At 41.2% G+C, this 17018-nt stretch overlaps 2 protein-coding genes and 1 long non-coding RNA gene across 13 annotated transcripts in view; 1 reads left to right on the top strand and 2 right to left on the bottom strand.

The window, feature by feature from the left end:
- IMMP2L (inner mitochondrial membrane peptidase subunit 2) overlaps positions 1-206 on the bottom strand; it is a 756637-nt gene extending 756431 nt beyond the window's left edge. For 4 of the 6 annotated variants that reach the window (XM_084810764.1, XM_084810762.1, XM_084810766.1 and 1 more), the window contains exon 1: positions 56-206. The gene's annotated coding sequence lies outside the window, so the exon portion shown is untranslated. The remainder of the gene's footprint in view (positions 1-55) is intronic. The other 2 variants (XM_084810763.1, XM_084810770.1) reach the window with 2 other exon arrangements.
- On the top strand, positions 88-15898 carry LOC146339999 (uncharacterized). 3 transcript variants are annotated; one of them, XR_014784429.1, is made up of 5 exons: positions 106-242; positions 9759-9828; positions 10206-10389; positions 12679-12824; positions 13076-15898. It is a non-coding gene; the product is annotated as an uncharacterized LOC146339999 (long non-coding RNA). The 3 variants fall into 3 exon arrangements; XR_014784428.1 differs by having other exon boundaries at positions 12679-15898; XR_014784430.1 differs by lacking the exon at positions 10206-10389 and having other exon boundaries at positions 88-242; positions 12679-15898.
- DOCK4 (dedicator of cytokinesis 4) overlaps positions 13281-17018 on the bottom strand; it is a 343934-nt gene continuing 340196 nt past the window's right edge. For all 4 annotated transcript variants that reach the window (XM_084810752.1, XM_084810753.1, XM_084810754.1 and 1 more), the window contains one exon: positions 13281-16667. In XM_084810752.1, the coding sequence (XP_084666878.1) occupies positions 16242-16667 (426 nt within the window). In that variant the 3' untranslated portion in view covers positions 13281-16241. The remainder of the gene's footprint in view (positions 16668-17018) is intronic.

A 17018-nucleotide genomic window follows, 5' to 3' on the forward strand; every position in this document is an offset into this window, starting at 1 on the left:
CGCCTTCCATTCCCCTCTCCCAGCCCACTCGCTTAACTGCGGCGCTTCAACTCACCGCTTTTCGGCGCTGCCACAGCGCGGACGGGAGGAGGAGGTGGAGGGAAAGGAGGCGGGCGGCCTCGTCACATTTGACGGGCAAGAAAGAGAGCGCGCGCTCCCGCCCCTCGCGGAAGGGGGAGGAGCGATGGGGCAGAGTGCGCGCGCACACTCCTACCGACCTACGGCCTGCCGCAGTTTTCTGGGTAAAAGAAACGTTGTAGTCGCCGCTGCAGACTACAGCTGCACAGCCAATGGGGTTGCTTGTTGCATCCCGAGCCAAAGGCTGTGAATAAGAGAGCGGAGCGTTGAGTGGGCTCCCTTATGTGGCAAGGAGAAGAAACTCAACCGGGGAAGCATCTCTCCCCCCCCCCACTTTTACTAGGAAAAGTTAAACCTGTCTCCCCCAACCTTGTGCCTTCCAGATGTTTTGGACTTCAAATCCCATCAGCCCTAGCCAGCATGGCCAATGGTCAGGAATGCTGGGGGTGGCAGTCTGAAACATACGGAGGGCACACCAGGAAAGGCTGGGGCTAAACTAATGTGGTTAAGACGCTGAACTGTGGACTGGAAGGTCGGCAGGACAGCAGTTCGAGACCCGAGGGCCGCATGACTGAGTGAGCTCCCGTCTTCAGTCCCAGCTCCTGCCAACCTAGCAGTTCGAAAGCAAGAAATTGCAAGTAGATAAATAGGTACCGCCTCGGCGGGAAAGGTAACAGCGTTCCGTGCACCTCAGTGTTCAGTCATGCCGGCCACATGACCACGGAAGCGTCTTTGGACAGCGCTGGCTCTTCGGCTTAGAAATGGAGATGAGCACCACACCCTAGAGTCGGGCACGACTGGTTGGGGACATCTTTACCTTTAAACTAATGTGTACTTGCTATACAGCAGGAATGGTACTGAATGGGATGGGCGAGCCGCCTCCCACCCCAGTATGTTTTAAACAAAACAAAACAAACTGTTTTTAAACTGTTTTGTTTAAAACAGTATGTTTTAAACAAAAGCAACAAAATATCCATGCATTGGTGATGTCCAGGATAGACTACCGTAAATCGTTGTATGTGAGGCAGCCTTTGAAGATGTATCAGAAATTTCAGCTGGTGCAGGGAGTTGGTTGGGGCAAGGAGGTCAGATCATATATCACCTATACTGTGCCAGTTGCACTGCTTACCAGTGCATTTTTGAACCCAATTTAAAGTGCTGCTTTTGACTTTAAAGCCTTAAACAATTTGGAACCAAATCATTTTGAACTCCTTCACCCATATCATCCTGCTCCCGCTTTAAGAACAGCAAGCGAGGCCTTTCTCACTTGCCCACTTTGGGCAAGTACACAAGGGAGGGCCTTTTCCATAGCGGCCCCACACCTCTGGAATGGGTTGCCTTAGAAAGTCTGTCAGGCCCCAACATTGCAGGCTTTTAGGAAGGCTCTGAAAACCTACTTGTTTACTTTGGTCTTCCTCTGATTATGTGTGTGTTTATTGTTGTAATTTAGATTGTTGTTTTATAAAATTGCATGAGTCTATTTTATTGCTGTAAGCCACCTTGGGTGGGCTCCTGCCCTAAAAGGCGGCCTAGAAATATATTTATTAATAGTAATAATAATAAGTCTTTATGCATTTTATATGATGATACAGAGAGAGAGTGAGCGAGAGAGGTTAAAATAATAATACCTCGTGGCTTGCAGAAGCAAGAATTTATTGTAACAAACTCATAGTATATTTCAGTATGCGTATGGATTTAAACAGGTATATGAAATAGAAGATAGAAATCTAAATGGTTTCATTAAAAGATCACTTGCTTCCCCAAGTTCTTCAGTTACATCTAGCATTTGTGACAATTCATGATTTACGACATTTGTATGCCATCCCATAATATAAAATCATCTGGGCAGTTGTCAGTAAACAAGTATAAAAACAATTTAAATACAAAATCAAACAAAACCATAAAATTAAAAACAGCATAAATGCAACACAAAACAGAAACTGACAGCAAACCCAGACAGACTGAAAAACCAAGAAGCTCTGACTACATAAGGTATCTAAAAGGACTGGGTGAACAAAAAAGTCTTCATTAAAAAGACCACAAAGATGGTGTCAGGTGAACCTCTAGGAAGGCTGTTCCATAACCCGGGTGCCATTATCAAAGGCTGTATCCCAGGCAGTGGTGTAGTGGAGCTAGGATCTCGCAGGATTGAAGCGCCAAGACATTTTATTAGCAGAAACAATGACATAATCTGCCGCCACCACCCTTCAGACTTTCCTGTTCCCTCTGAGTTTAGCTGCAAACCTCACAGTAGCTATGGGCAGGGGGGATTTGGGGGTAGCTTGAACTGGGATGAGCAATTAAGATCCATTAACTTTACAAAAGACATGCTTCTGATAGAGATTTTTAAAATGCTGGTTTGCTGACTTTGACATCAAATGTTTTTTTCTGTGATGCTGGGAGAGATATTTCTGGAAAATCTTGAGCTGATGATCTTATGCTTTTGGAGGACAGCTCTTTCACTTTCTCATGCAGACTCGGGCCTCTCCAGCCAGAGTCCAACATACTAACTACTAGGCTGCCTTTTGCCAGCTCACTATTCTATGACTGTACACCGATTCTAATAAATTGGGTATTATGCTATGAACTGCTGCTCTTGGGGGTGGCGGTGTATAGACAGACAGACACACACACACACACACATATGTGCATGCGTACACACGTACATCTCATTCACTCACACACACACACACACACACACACACATAGTTTAACACAGCTGCCTGCATTTTGGACTCTCCTTGTGGGTGTGGCTATGAGGACTGTTATGCTGAGTGCTTGCACTTCAAACTTTTCCACTGCACCACTACCCCCAGTGGCCAGCCACCTCACTTTGATGGTAGCATTCGGAGCAGGGCCTCTACAGAAGGTCTTAATGTTCAGGTAGGTCCATATAAGAAAAGGTGGACTTTCAGGTAACCTAGTCCCCAGCCATTTAGGTAATTTGGTCTCAAGCTTTAAATGTCAAAACTAACACTTTGAATTGGGCCTGGCCTAGAAACCGCCTAGGAATTGGAATGTTTTGAGGCAATTTGTAGTACGTGTGAAGCTCTGTGATCAATATAGTCTAATGGGAAACTTACTGTCTGCCAGGCCTTATGTAGCAAAAATAGTACCATGCAGATACAAGAGGGAGGTGTCAGCAGGCTTGGATGAACCCCAAGGTTTGCAGGAGATATAGACAGACAGACAGACAGAGTGTGTGTGTGCGCGTGCGCCTGCATGGATATGTGAGAGAGAAGAGAAGTGGAGCTGGGGGGAGAGAGACCTTAGGGATGTGTGATTAATCTGAGTGGTAGAGTTTCCCTACTTAACAAAGAGGTTAACAAAATACCCATGCAGTCTTAGCACATGGGGAAGACTGGGAAATACCAAGGAAGTCAAATGTTCATGTAATATAAAAGAATATATTTGCGGAGGAAAGGGAGGGAAAAGGGAAGACAACAATCCCATTCACAGATTTGAATGGAAATCAAATAGTCAGTCTAACTTAGCTTGTTACATTTTACCTGCTTGAGTAGTCTTTCAGAGCTAGTGCAGAGTTCTTTGCAGAGAAGATGGTTTTAGAGATAAAACTTCGGTCACCTGCCTGGATGGTTCCAAGAGATAAAATTCTTGAGGCGATACTCTACCTATTTTTATGTAAATATTAGAGTAAAATCTAACTTCTTAATGGAGATGGACTGTTTTGTCCAGTGGGAAAAGTAGGTACGTTTCTGATATTAGTGGCCCATATACCCAATCCAAAATGTATTTAGAGGCTGCTTCCTCCTCCTTAACAATTCTGGACTATAAAAGTTCCAGCTAGCTGAGGTATTGTTAAAAAAAAGAGAGATTCACCTAAGAATGTGTATTGGAAAATATAATACAGATTGTGTTTCTATCCAGGACTCAACACAGAAGTGCAGAATTTCAGACCTTCAAGGAGGCACAGTCTTTTCAAAATTTAGGAGTCTGTCACAGGGAAAAACCTCCAAAAACAGTTCAGTGACGAATTGATGGCCCAAATAATAGAGCCCAAATAATGTCATCTCATCTCATACAGTATGTTTCAAGTGCTCAGAGCACTTCGTGTACATAATCTCAATAATCCCAACAATGGCCCCGTTAGATAGACTACTGTTATTATTCCCACATTACAGTTGGGAGAACTGAAGTCAGTGAATAACAGCATGCCGAGGGCCACCTAGTGAGTTCACGGTTGACACACTTCCTGGCTCTCACCAATTACTATAGTGCAGCCCACATTTTACTATGTTTTGAGGGGGTGTGTGTGTGTGTTTGAGTGTTTGAGGAAAAGAATCCGGCATAGGCCAAAAAATAGTGCTTTTGTCATGAGAAGTAGCTGATTTCTATTTTAAGCAACATATGAAGGGTTAAATACCACATAATTAGAAGGAATGTTAGAATTTATCTTCTATCCTATTAAAAGGGCTTAGTTCTAAATCATTTCCCCTTATACATGTATTTTAAGGGTGTATAATTAACTTCTTATAAGTTATTAGGCACTTGATGAAGTGTGAATGGACCAGTGATTTGTTTTCCTTATTTACATTCTCCCTCACCCCCCTGCAAAACTCGGAAATGACAGCAGGATGTTTTTCATTCTCTGCTTACTTCACCAGATTAAGCAGTGATTTGTGAGGCCATTTTTTAATTATTCTAGTCCTATTAAAACCAAGTATCTGGGGGATCATAATCAAAATATAATAGGTGCTGAAACACAGGACACCACCAATATGCCTAATCAGACAGCCTGCAAGGATACTATCAACTGAGCATTTGGTACCACTTCTCAGCTTACATGTTTTAAAAATGTGTAGCATGCTATTTTGTAAGGCATGCCTGTGACTGAAAATATGTTATAGCTGTAGTAATGAGTTATACGAAACGGTGCCTCCTCTCTCTCTCCTTCCCACATCTGCTGATCGCAAAACTAGGTGTTTTCTTTATGATTAGTAATGACCTCCAAGGATGGTGTTTCTCTAGAACCCAGTGTAGAAGGCACCTGAAGGATGTGGTCAATGGAAAAGGAACTGGTCTGATGAGTCTGAGCAAAGTGTGTAAGCCAGTAAGACTAAAAAGAGCAGTTCGGGCAGAGAAAGATTAATTTGTTTAATTCATAGGGGGTTCGAGCTGCTCTGATCCAGTTTTTATTGATATTTTACCTACCTGTCTTTCCACTTTGATTTGTACTTCGTAATTTTCAGTTAGTCGCCTTGAGCACCATTTAACAAGGAAGCAAACAAACAGGTGTGGATGTCTGAAGGAGGAAACCCTACACATCTCAAAAGCTACATGTGTAGGGTTTCTCCCTGCAGACATCCATTCATTAGGCATTAGATATCAGAACCGTATTACACCTGTCTTGTCAGACCTGCACTGGTTGCCAATTGCTTTCTGGACTCCATTCAAGGTGTTGATTTTAACCTTTAAAGCCCTAAATGGCTTAGGACCTGGCTATCACCCATCTAGTTATGAACTTTCCTGGTTATTAAGATCTATAGGAGAGGCCGTGTTGAGGACACCATTACCCATAGAGGCCTGTTTGTCAGGCTCCTGTGTTGCTCCAAAATTCTGGAATGTGCTCCCCCAAGAACTATGACTGGCCCCCAGCCTTTTGGTCTTTAGAAAGGTTGTGAAGACATATCTTTTTAATTTAGCCTTTTAAATTATGTCGTTGTCTTAATGTTTTGCGGTTTTTAATGTTCTTGTTTTTTTATTGTTTTACGGTGTTGTTTTAAATAATTGTACGTTGCATTGATACACTGCAATAGTTACATGTTCTACTTCTTATTTCTAATAGTGAACTCAGGTGGTTGAGTGCCAACAGGACTGGAGCCTAAATAAAGCCACTGAAAAACAATAGGGAGGTATTAGCATGCACAGCAGAGTTCCAAGGGATGCAGAAGGACACAACATTTTTTCAAAAAAATCCTAAGGGGACAGCTACCTAAAAAACAGCCGAATGAGGGCTGGCTATGCTCAACAGATGAGATTAATTCTGTGATCTCGCTTGCCCAAATAGGACTCATGTCACCTTTCGTTCCTCTGCCAAGGTTTTCTTTTCTTTAATTAAGCAGCCATCGTTTTTGTAAGACCTTATACTTTTTCACTGCCAGTCTTCCTTGGCAAAGTTATTTTTTAACAGCATAAGTGGAGTGATAAGCTTTTCAAAAGCATCTTGCAACATTTCACTGAGTTTCAATATGTTTAAAAGCAGACAGGAATTATCTTTGCATTCTGGTCATTCAAAGATATTATAATGTAATCCTGGAAAATTGGGCATGTTGAGCAAGGAAAATGTGAACTTTTTCTGAGGGGGAAAATGCACCTTTGTTCCCTTTATGCTGCATTATGTCAAACCAGCACGAGTACACTTTCAAAGGTTGTTAGAGGTGAAATGGGGATAGGGGAGCAGAGGTAGAATTACAGGCAGGAAAGTAGAACAGTGAACGGACAAAGGTTTTATAAATGGAAAAAATGGTTTCATTGTTTGGAAAGTGGCAAGCAAGGAAAAATTAATAAGAGGTATGTTGGGATGTATAAGCGCAGTAATAACGTGTGGGTGCTGAGCAGACAAATGGAAGCAAAAGCATTTCCCAACCGATCCAGAGACAATTAAGCTGTATCATTATGGAACATTGTGATTAGACTCCTGTGGAATTATTGGATGGGCATTTGTCCTAAAAGCAGCAAAGCATGGAGGAGGAGAATAGCATTTTTTCCCCCTCTTTCACCTCCACCACCATCTCTCTAAGCATACGCAGCATACGCAGTACCATTGTTGTCTGCATTCCTAAAACAATTGCCTTTCACTCTTCAGCACAATAACACAATGCTGGTTAAACAAAACGTTCTCCGAGCAAACAACACTGAGGGGACAAATATAATTAATTCACAGTCAACAGCGAGGAGCATGGTGCAGCTGCTGGCATTACCAAAATGGGCTAAGGGACTTTTTGCTTCACTTATTCTATACTATTGGGCTTTATCATTTCGTTTGAAATTGCAGCGGTTTTGTTTAATCAAGGGCCTTTGTATGATTCAAATATATTTACAACCAGGAAAATGATAGTGAAAGGGCTTTTGAAATTTGACTCTATCTGTAAGAGTGCTGTGACTATTTATTTCTTCTTTCTATTAGGTCTGGCTGGAATTTTTAGGCCCTGACCAAAGAGAACTTGCACATTGGTTCTGTATACATCCTAGCTGCAACCTGTATTATACATCAGTAGTCACCTCCTCTTTCATATCCCTTTCCGAACTCCTGGCTTCTTCTTCAATTCCATACGCCAAAGTTCTGTATCATTAGAATATAGCAGTTAGAAGTTCCTGGGCTGCAGCGCTTACCTAGGTTTGGTTTCCTTTCAAGGGTGGCTTATCAGTGTTTCATAATATTTGCATTTAATTACAAATATGCAGGTTGAGCATAGGTGGAGGCATAGCTTAAATAATCCAACAGATAGTCAAAATCCACTGCTGTCATATCTGATCTCCGATGTGATGTCCCAAAATTCTGTTAACTTAGGGCGGAATCCAGGGGAACACTTCCACCCCCGCCAATTCCTTTCTGCCCCATCAATTTCCTTCCTCAAGCGATGGAAGCGATGGGTCCCGCCAATTCTGTTGTGCAAGTGGAACCCATGACATACGCAAGGGAAATTTAGCACTTCCTAGGGGAAGCCCCAAAAGGAACAGAAACACTTGTATATGGAAGGAGGAAGGTTGGCAGAGCTTCCTTATGCGAGTTCTACCTCCTTCCAGAAACAAGTGATTCTGCTCATTTTGGGTTGTCCCTGGAAGCGCTAAGTTGCCATTGCACAAGCGGCGGGGCCTCTTGTGCAACACAATTGGGAGGGCAGTAGAGAATTGGCAGGGGCTTAAGTGCTCCATTGAATTTTGCTCTTAGAGTCCAAACCTCCACTCTCTGTATCTCTGACGTGGTTCGCATAACACAACAGTCCAAGAATTAAACAATCCATGGGCTGTTGGAGATGAGTGGGAGAGACTGGACAGGCTGCCTGTGTGCACCTGCAACTTCTACTTTTACTTAGCAGCTCTTGAGTGCCTCCTTCATAGATTGCTTCTCATGTCATCCAAATAGGGATGACCAAACTCACCACCGTCTGCACCACACGCTCTCTGGACCCTTGCTGGCCCTGTTCGCTACATGAAATGAGCCACTGGGAGTCCGCGAGCACCCAATGAGCAGCGTGCTGCCACCTGAACCCTCGCCAAGCCTCCCTTTTGCGTAAAAATAGCAGCTCAGCCCTTTTCGTTAAATCCCCATTTGCAAAAATGGTGGCCGTAAAGTGGCAATTTACACAAGATTACAGGCATAATGGAATGTTACGTCAGACACTCTAATGTCAGCTCCACAATTATGCTTTGAATTGACTTTTCCCCTTCTAAATAAGTCTACTGTATGATATTTTTGTTCTCATGATTTAAGACTTATTTCAGTTCATAACAGCATATTTAAAAGGACGAGCCTTATCAGCAACCATACCAATAAACCTGTATGCCATATTAGAGGGACTTTTCACACTTATTTCTTTTTGCTATTATTTCTTAGTAAAAATTCTGAGGTTACTTTTTTTTTTCTATTCCAGGCCTATACATGTGGCCAAATCCTCAAAGATATATATAAAAAAGTACAGTTGTCATTTCTCTCTCTCTCTTTTACTTGTGTGAAGAGTCAATCCATGTTGAGTAGATTAACATGATTTTTTTTTGGATAACATTTCACATCGGTCATCTTCATGCTAAAGGCATTGGAGCCCAAGTAAAATCCAAATGGAGATAAACAATTTTATTCTTTGCTGAAAAATGAGCCCTTCAGAAAATATAAAAAATATAAAAACTTAGAAGATTATAACTGAGGCTGGCTGTACCATTAGACAGAGTGGGGTAACTGCCTCAACCTGCTGATTTGGGGTGTCCTGAAAGGGCAGCCAATAATTTTCTATTTAATTTTACTGCCATCGAGAGGGAGAGCCACTTGCAGGGGTTTGTTTCTGTTGATTTTTTTTGCCTTGGCCAGCAAAAATAACTTGGCCAGCCTTGAGTACTATGCACCTTGACTTTATTTGCTCTTCTGCCTCAGGCAGCAAATTGTCTTGGGCTAGCCATTATGTTTACATGGTCAAAGACAATAGCTGAAGAGGCAGCAACAGCAAGGAGGATGAGCAGCAGCAGAGCCAAAACGTTCCAGAGGTTAGTAGTAGTCTCCCTGCTTGGAGAAGGGACAGACCTTAGGGGTGGGTGAGCTGGGCAGACAGCCAGGGCACCGAGCTGAGGGGGGGCGCCAAGCTGAGCTCAGTGGCTGTGTCGTTTGAATGTACTGTCTGCAGTGAACTAGGGTGAGAAAAAGCAAGTTTCTACAACCTGTCTTTCAAGGTTCTACAGGTTTTGGGGGTACTAATTACAAAAATGATCTTCCTTCAGTGAGATTTAAAGTATGCTTCTTTTTCTATTTCCAATTTGATGTCATTTGCACTAGGTAAAATTCAGTGGAACACAGCTTTTACTTTTAGGTGACATTACCGAGCATTTAGCACTTCAAATACTGTAAACACTATAAGCACCATATACATAATAATAAAATAAAGCCGTAAGCTGTAACAGGTCAGTTGGATACCATTTTTAGTCATAACTTTTCTTTTTTCTTTTTAAAGATAAAAATAATGGATATTCTAAAATAAAGAACACTTACCAAAAGATAGGAACTGCTACAAAACAAAAAATGTAAGTAAAACCTGTGATAGTTCTGTTGTGTTGCATAGTTCGAACTTTGGCTTAAGCAAACTGTAGCTGAGAGATTAAGGTTTATCAGCAATGTTGTTATTCACCCCTGCACCAGGCCCCATAAATCCGCTGGGTGACCCTGAAAAACTAACTACGGGCGGGGGGGCACACCAAAGACACTGCTCACCCAGGGCGCTATTTATCTTAGGGCCGGCCCTGGGGTGGGGGGCTTGGCAGGCCCCCCAATGCTGCTGACCCCAGCCACTGGCCCTCCCTCCAGTCACCAACTACTTTCCATTAAATCCAACAGTAGCTGAGTGCTAACAGCTGTAGTCTTTCTTGACCTGTCTCTTCTTCTGCCACACCTTTCCCCATAGTGAACAGACTCATGTGTGACTTCCCGCCAGCAGCCCACACTAAGCAATGTTGAGCATTCTGCCTTCCTTTCTCCTCGCTTCCCAAGACCAAGAGATGAATTCCACACCAGAAAAGAGTTAAACCAAAAATAATAGCCGGAGCTCTTTGAAAAAGACAAGGAACAAGTTGGCAGCAGATGGAGAGGTCGGGTACATTTACCTAATTAAAGCCTTTACTCACACTCTCAGGTACAAATAAGCTGTCAGGAGCTCTGCCTGGTCATAATTGATATCCACGAATAACTCTTGTTTCCAAGTAGAATGCCAACAAATCTCAGCTATGATCATGTAATTAGTGCACTGATTCAAACTGTTCGATGTGACTTGCCTTAACTAGGTGAAACAGAACCAACTCCAGGAAGCATCTGTAAACGGAGAGGTTAATATGAACTATCTGTCACGATTGGTGTCCCTGGTTGTTGGATGTTATATGACTTGCTTAGGGGAACAAACTTTTTTAAATGAGCTGTATGTTAACCAAATAGCATAGGCCTCCAGCACAGAACTGGATTTTTCAGGAATTTTCTCAAGACAGAACAACAAGATAAGTACAGAACCTGAGCTAAGCACTATGGACAGGGATCTGCATTGCCAGTTGGATGAAACACTGCTAATATACCGTTACAATATATTTTAAGTTAATTATTCACTATATATTTATTTATTCATTTAATAACTTTATATACCACCCAACTGGCAGATGCCTTCAGGATGGTTTTCATAAAAAAAAAATCCCAAATAACAATACAATAAGAACTAAAACAACAAATACAACAATTAGAATATTAAAATATTAAAGAAATAGCAGTAAAGTTAATAATCAGAGGAGAGATTAAAGATTAACTACCATTATTTATTTATTTATTACATTTGTGTTCCACAGTTCCGCCAACTAGGGATATACAGTTTTTGTTAAATCTGTTCCATCTATGTTTCACGGATTGTCAGATGTCTTTCGTTCCATTGTCTGCTCATTGACGGAATCAGAATTTTTTTAACCTGAATTTCGTTCTACTTGTGCTAATTCTCATTAACACTTATGTGAATTAGTTCTAATGCACAAGTGCATATTAGCACTAATGTGCACTTGTGCAAATGTCATAATGCACGTTAGCACTAAGAGAATTAGCGCCAATCTCCCCCCAAAGTGAAAAACCAGTCCACAAAATCTGTCATGATTAGTTCCTTAAAGGGCAGTCATCCAAAACTAACTGAGAACCATGGATTATTTAAAAACATAACCAGTACAACTACAGATCAAGCACATAATGGCCAGACATAAAGAATATATACATAGCACTGTTGTTGGTAGCCCAGACTTGGAAAAAGGCGCTCCTCTGCAGAATCCGAAATTCATAGAAATCTGAACTCATTTAACTACGTCACAGATTTTTCTGACATCCCTACCTCCAAGAAGCTGAGAGTGTCAAAAGCAAGGAGGTAGAGCAGCATCCTCCATTTGTCTCTCACTTTCCCACTGGGCAGTTGTGAACTAAACATCACACTAAACCATGGTGGATGGCTAGCTACACTGGGTAGGTGGTTATGCAAACAACCTACTGTGCTCCTGTCGGACAATCAAGCAAACAGGCTACACAGAGCAGTTTATTTCATGCACCCCTCGCCCCTCCTCCTCCTGTAGTCCTCCTGCCCAGCTGGGCAGGTACCCCAGCTTCCTTTGTGGCAGGAATAGAGATCTCCTGAGAGGAGCAGAGCAGTGGCAGCATTTTTGGCTGCTCTTGCCGAGCAGTTCTGTAGGTGACCTCCATAACCCGTGCTGATGCGACAGACAACTTGCTAACCCACCATAGGTAAATTAACCCTTTGCTGCAGACTGCAGGTTCTCAGGGTGGCTTATTTGGGGGAAATAACCCACTGTGAATAGAACTGATTTACTATTAGTATTACATGTGAGCCAGGCCAGCGTTTTCTCCAACTGCCATGCCTAGTGCAGCGGTGAGGGCTATTTGAAATATGTCTGCATGAAAAGCATAGATAGTGCATTTGCTACCATTGGTGACAAACCGCACAGTTCTTTTGCTCCTCTTCCTCATGTCAATTTGTTGCATTTTATTATTATTTGTATTTGAATGTTGTTAAAGATTTTGAAGGGGTGACAATACAGCACACAGCATACATATATGTTTAAACTAATGTCCAAAATGTGAATGCTGACATATAACTGTCTTGTTCAGAAGGAGTGCTGCATATCAAAATAGGCACACAGCTTCGCTTCTAGGCAGCTGAAGGTCACCATAGCTAGAAACAAGTGTCTTCAACTAAATCCTCCCCACCCCAAATATCCCTCATTTATTATTTAATCAGAGAGATAAAGAGAGATAAAAGCATTACGTTCAAAAGTAGCCATTGTGTCTTCCTAAATCCAATCCAAAATATTTTGATGAGAGAAATGGAAAATATGATTTGCCCACAGATATACCTGCTAGGAGAAAGACTGTTCGATTGGCTGGAGCAACTATACGTTTAATGGGAAATCAAATGCTCTTCTGGGAAGGCTCTTGCTAAATCTCTGAAAGCCATTATGGAGTTCAGCTGGGAAAGGAGTGAACAAACCAACAAGTAAGGATGTACAGATTTTGTAAAATCCGTTTCCGTCTGCATTTTGTGGATTGTCAGGTGCCTTTTGTTCTATCATCTGCTCATTGATGGAATTAGATTTTTCCAGTTTCCTGAATTTGCAAAAATGCTCAAATCCCCCCTCCCCCCATGCTCATGTTCATGTTTTAGTCTATGGGGGAAATGTGCATTTTCGACTGGTGTTCTTTAAATTTTAACTATTTTTCTACGACTAAATTTGCACAAAATTCCAGGACGTAAAAAAAACACTCCACAAGACCACAGAATTCATGCGACTGTGAGAAAACCGGTCTGCTGCAGTATCCACAGTTCAGATTCATAGAAATCCAAAGTCATTTGATTCTGCTGCAGATTTCTCCGACATACCTACCAACAAGAAAGGCTCAACCAAGGTTTTTTCCTGGTCTCTCTTTTAAAATCAGAAATAAAGTTGGATCAAAGCAGGAATCTGAAACTTTAATTCCATGGCAAACTGATTTACAAAGCAGCACTCAGCAGAAAACAAAATTGTACAATGAAGATCAATCCATTTTATTTTGTATTTACGGTTCTTCAGCAACCAGTATAACCATCTGTAAACATTTAACTACATTAAAATGTTTTGCTGCCAAGCAGACATCAGTAATACGTGCACGTGAGTAAAAATGTTGTTTACTGTCAAATATATTTTAAAAATGGACTTGAGGAGCAAATAACACTGATTCAGACTATGCTGAAAGCACCAGGCAACACACAATTCAGCTCTATGTATAAGGTGGGGAGGGGATCAAAGTGGATGTTATCCAGTTTGTGACACTTTATTTAAATTACAATACCTTTAAAAAAAACAACAGCATAAATATGTACCTAACAGCTTCAAAAATCTGGTTATGCAGACATGAAAATGTTATGATCAAAAGCGAGAGCTAGTTCAAGAAATCTCAGGACTTCAAAATAAGCAAGGTACAAAGCTAAAATTCATATGCTCCTTTTCCAGTTATAAACACTTTTGCTAAACATAGATATTTCAACATATATTAATATTTTTTCTGACATTCAAAGTTGTAGAATCAATATGGCAGAATTATTGTTAAAAGCATATATGTACAAATATTCTTCCCCGTGTCCCCCACTTACATAAAGTATTTGGCATAATTATAACAATCTTACTGCATACGCAACCGTTTTCTTTTTTTCCACATAGTTGTACTCCTTATTAAAATTAACCAGTTATGTACAAAAATACTTGAACATTTATTATAGAAAACCTCTATAGCTACCATTAACAGCATATACCTGCTGAAGGTTTCACTGAGGGAATATAAAAAGTGGTCACTATGTTCCAGTTAAGCTATCAACAAGGCGAACTGTTAAATCAACTCAAGCTTCCCAACAAAACAGGGAGATAACTTTTAAGGGTGTGAATGAAAAATGCAGAGCATACTTAGAATGGCAAACAAATGTTACAAATAGTACATAAATGGGGAGAAAAAAATAAGAGACAGAAATATTGCCTATACAAGTTGTTTCAGTTTGTATGGTCCTAGAAGCCAGCAAAAAATTTCCAAACAGCTCTGCAGGAGCTTTCTAGTGAAATGCTACCTAGAACAAAGCATTCTGCAGGAATTGGTGCTACAAGCCAGAATACCTCTTACTTGCAGACTAGTATTTTCTGTGCACTGAGGGGGTCCACTCTTCTCGATTCAGACCATAGCTTCTCCTGCTCCAGAGCTTTCCCGACATTTTGGGAGTGGAATGTACAGCAGCAAGATGAAGGAATGCTGGTTTTTGAAAAGAAACCTTAAAAGCCCAAATACCAAAGCACTTTGGGAGAGGAAAATTACTGACAATAACCAAGCCTTAGGAGAGGCATTTCAACCTTTTAGAATGTGGGGGGTGGGGGCCGGGGGGAACTGTGCAAACGCAGGGAAACCACAATTTCAACCACAAAAACAATTGGTGGTTGGGGGGAGGGAGAGCAGGGAAAGGGGTCGTAGCCATCTGGGAAACCTCAGAGGGCCAGATCGGACCCTCGGAGTGAGGTACTGCACCCCTGATATATACAGAGCTCACATCCCAAGCTCTTTTGTTTTGGGAGATTTGAACATGCCATGCCTCTCCGAGCCCAGACCTGTAGAGCTCCTTCACCCTGTGCTGTTTGTTCCTTTCCCGTTAGGCCAAGTTACCTAAAGGTAATTCCGCAATTTGCACTTGGGTAGAGATACTGCGGCAACTGTAAATGGCACAGGCAGGTGGTATTTGCTGCTGCTTCCTTTAAAGTACACAGAAACAATGGCTGGGAAAAGTTGGGAGTTCATGCATCTGTGTGTTTTAAAGCCCTTCACAACTGATGTGGCATGCCACATTATTTTGTACTCTCTCTCTCTACCAGAATACAGATGGTTGGAGGGGAAGCTGCCCTGTCAAGAATGAACATGACCTATCGAGCCCACAAAGCTAGTTGTGGACGAGCTGCAGGAAAAGGTACCTGCCTTTTCCCAGACACTTCCTATGCTTTCTGCCATGCATTATAATACACAATCTGGACATTAAGAAGCTGCAAAACAGACAAGATGGTTGATTAGGGAACAAAAACAATTCACTAGTAAAAACTGAATCCTGATTCTGCTGCTTGAGCTGAACTGTCCATGGAAATTATGTTTTTATGAGCTGTATGGAATTGTGGAGTAAATTGCACCTCAAATGAAATAAAATAAATTGTAGGGAAATTATGCAAGTCATATAGACAAATTACTAACAAAGTGCTGAAGATTTTATACTTTAAAAAACCCCAAATATTTGAAAATGTATATATGTACATTTAATAAAATGGAGTAATGTGTCAGTAGAAAGAAAGCAACCCAAGATATGTGTTTTGTTTCATGAACTCAACTACAGTAATACCCTTGCAATTTTCCAATGCAATATAATCACTTGGATTATCATTATTTTGTTCATGTACACAAATTCATCAACAGGTTCAAAAGTGGTAAAGGAAGAGTTTTCAAAACTTTCCCTAAAATGTAGCTTGTTACAGGAGCCTTGATTTTATATACTTAGGTATAAACCATATTATGCTGTATGCTCTAAAAAGTACAGTGTCATACTAATATGAAGTTGTGAAGGGGAAGTATAGTTTTGATTAAACTACATTTGAAAAATTGAGCTTCTGATTCAAATTGGTATGCATCCACATTTGTTGTACCTAATGCTAATGCAATTCTTTCATTCTGGTTTCCTGTAATGTCTGGCATTCTAGGTTAGTACTTTCATTTGACAAAAATGTGCAACATAATATTAAGCAATTAAAAAAAATAACTGGAAGGAATATTTGTGAAAAATATTAAAGTGCCTATATTAGATGTGTTTTTCCACTTGTCATTACCAAAAATGACTTGTTTCTCTTCTCTCTTATTTTTCTTATAACTGAGACACTTTTCTTGGAAGAGGCCTGGGCCGAGGGACCTGTTCAGTTCTCTTGCTACTATTTTCCAGATTGTTCGGTCGGACCACAAGGGGTTTGGGTGGTAGTGCTGGTGGATCCGTAGGAATGGGAATGGAAAGACTGTGAGGTAGCGGGACAGGGCGCCTCAGTGTCCGTTCATAAACACTGTACGGTGGTGGAGTCTTGCTTTCTTTTCTCACTGGCTCCTCAGAAATACTGCAGTTAGAAATATGTCCTGGGTGTTCATGGACCTGAGTTTCGAAGCCAGATGTTTCAGATGTGCTACATCGACTGAGTGAGGAGATGCCGCTGCTGTAACTTCCTGACAAGACCGGGGAGTTGGAAATGAGTCCTGAGGAATGGTAGTCCACAGGAGATGGTGTAAACGATTGCACTGATCCCTGGGTAAAAAAAGAGGTGAAATTAGTCCAAAAATATAAAGGAGAGGCAGGGGGGAAAGGAATTTTCTTTGCAGTAACATGTCAAATTATGAATAAACCTTCCTTTTGCATTAGTTCTGGTTCCATGTGATATGTAGCACTTAATTCTGCAGCTACCAAGAATTCAAGCAAGAAAGATTAAGATTTTTCATCTTGAAAAATAGAAAATGAACGGTGCTACTGTTTACAATTATGCGCTCATTCACTGGAAACATGAACTACCATGTTCATTCACAGTGCATAAGCGCATTCTAATGTGAAAGTGGGAACACTGTGCCCTCTAATGCCAAAAATGAGTATTTACATGACAAA

The sequence above is a fragment of the Heloderma suspectum genome, chromosome 7 (assembly GCF_057233095.1).
Source record: "Heloderma suspectum isolate Gila_16-S chromosome 7, 16-S_ref, whole genome shotgun sequence".
Classification (NCBI taxonomy): Eukaryota; Metazoa; Chordata; class Lepidosauria; order Squamata; family Helodermatidae; genus Heloderma; species Heloderma suspectum.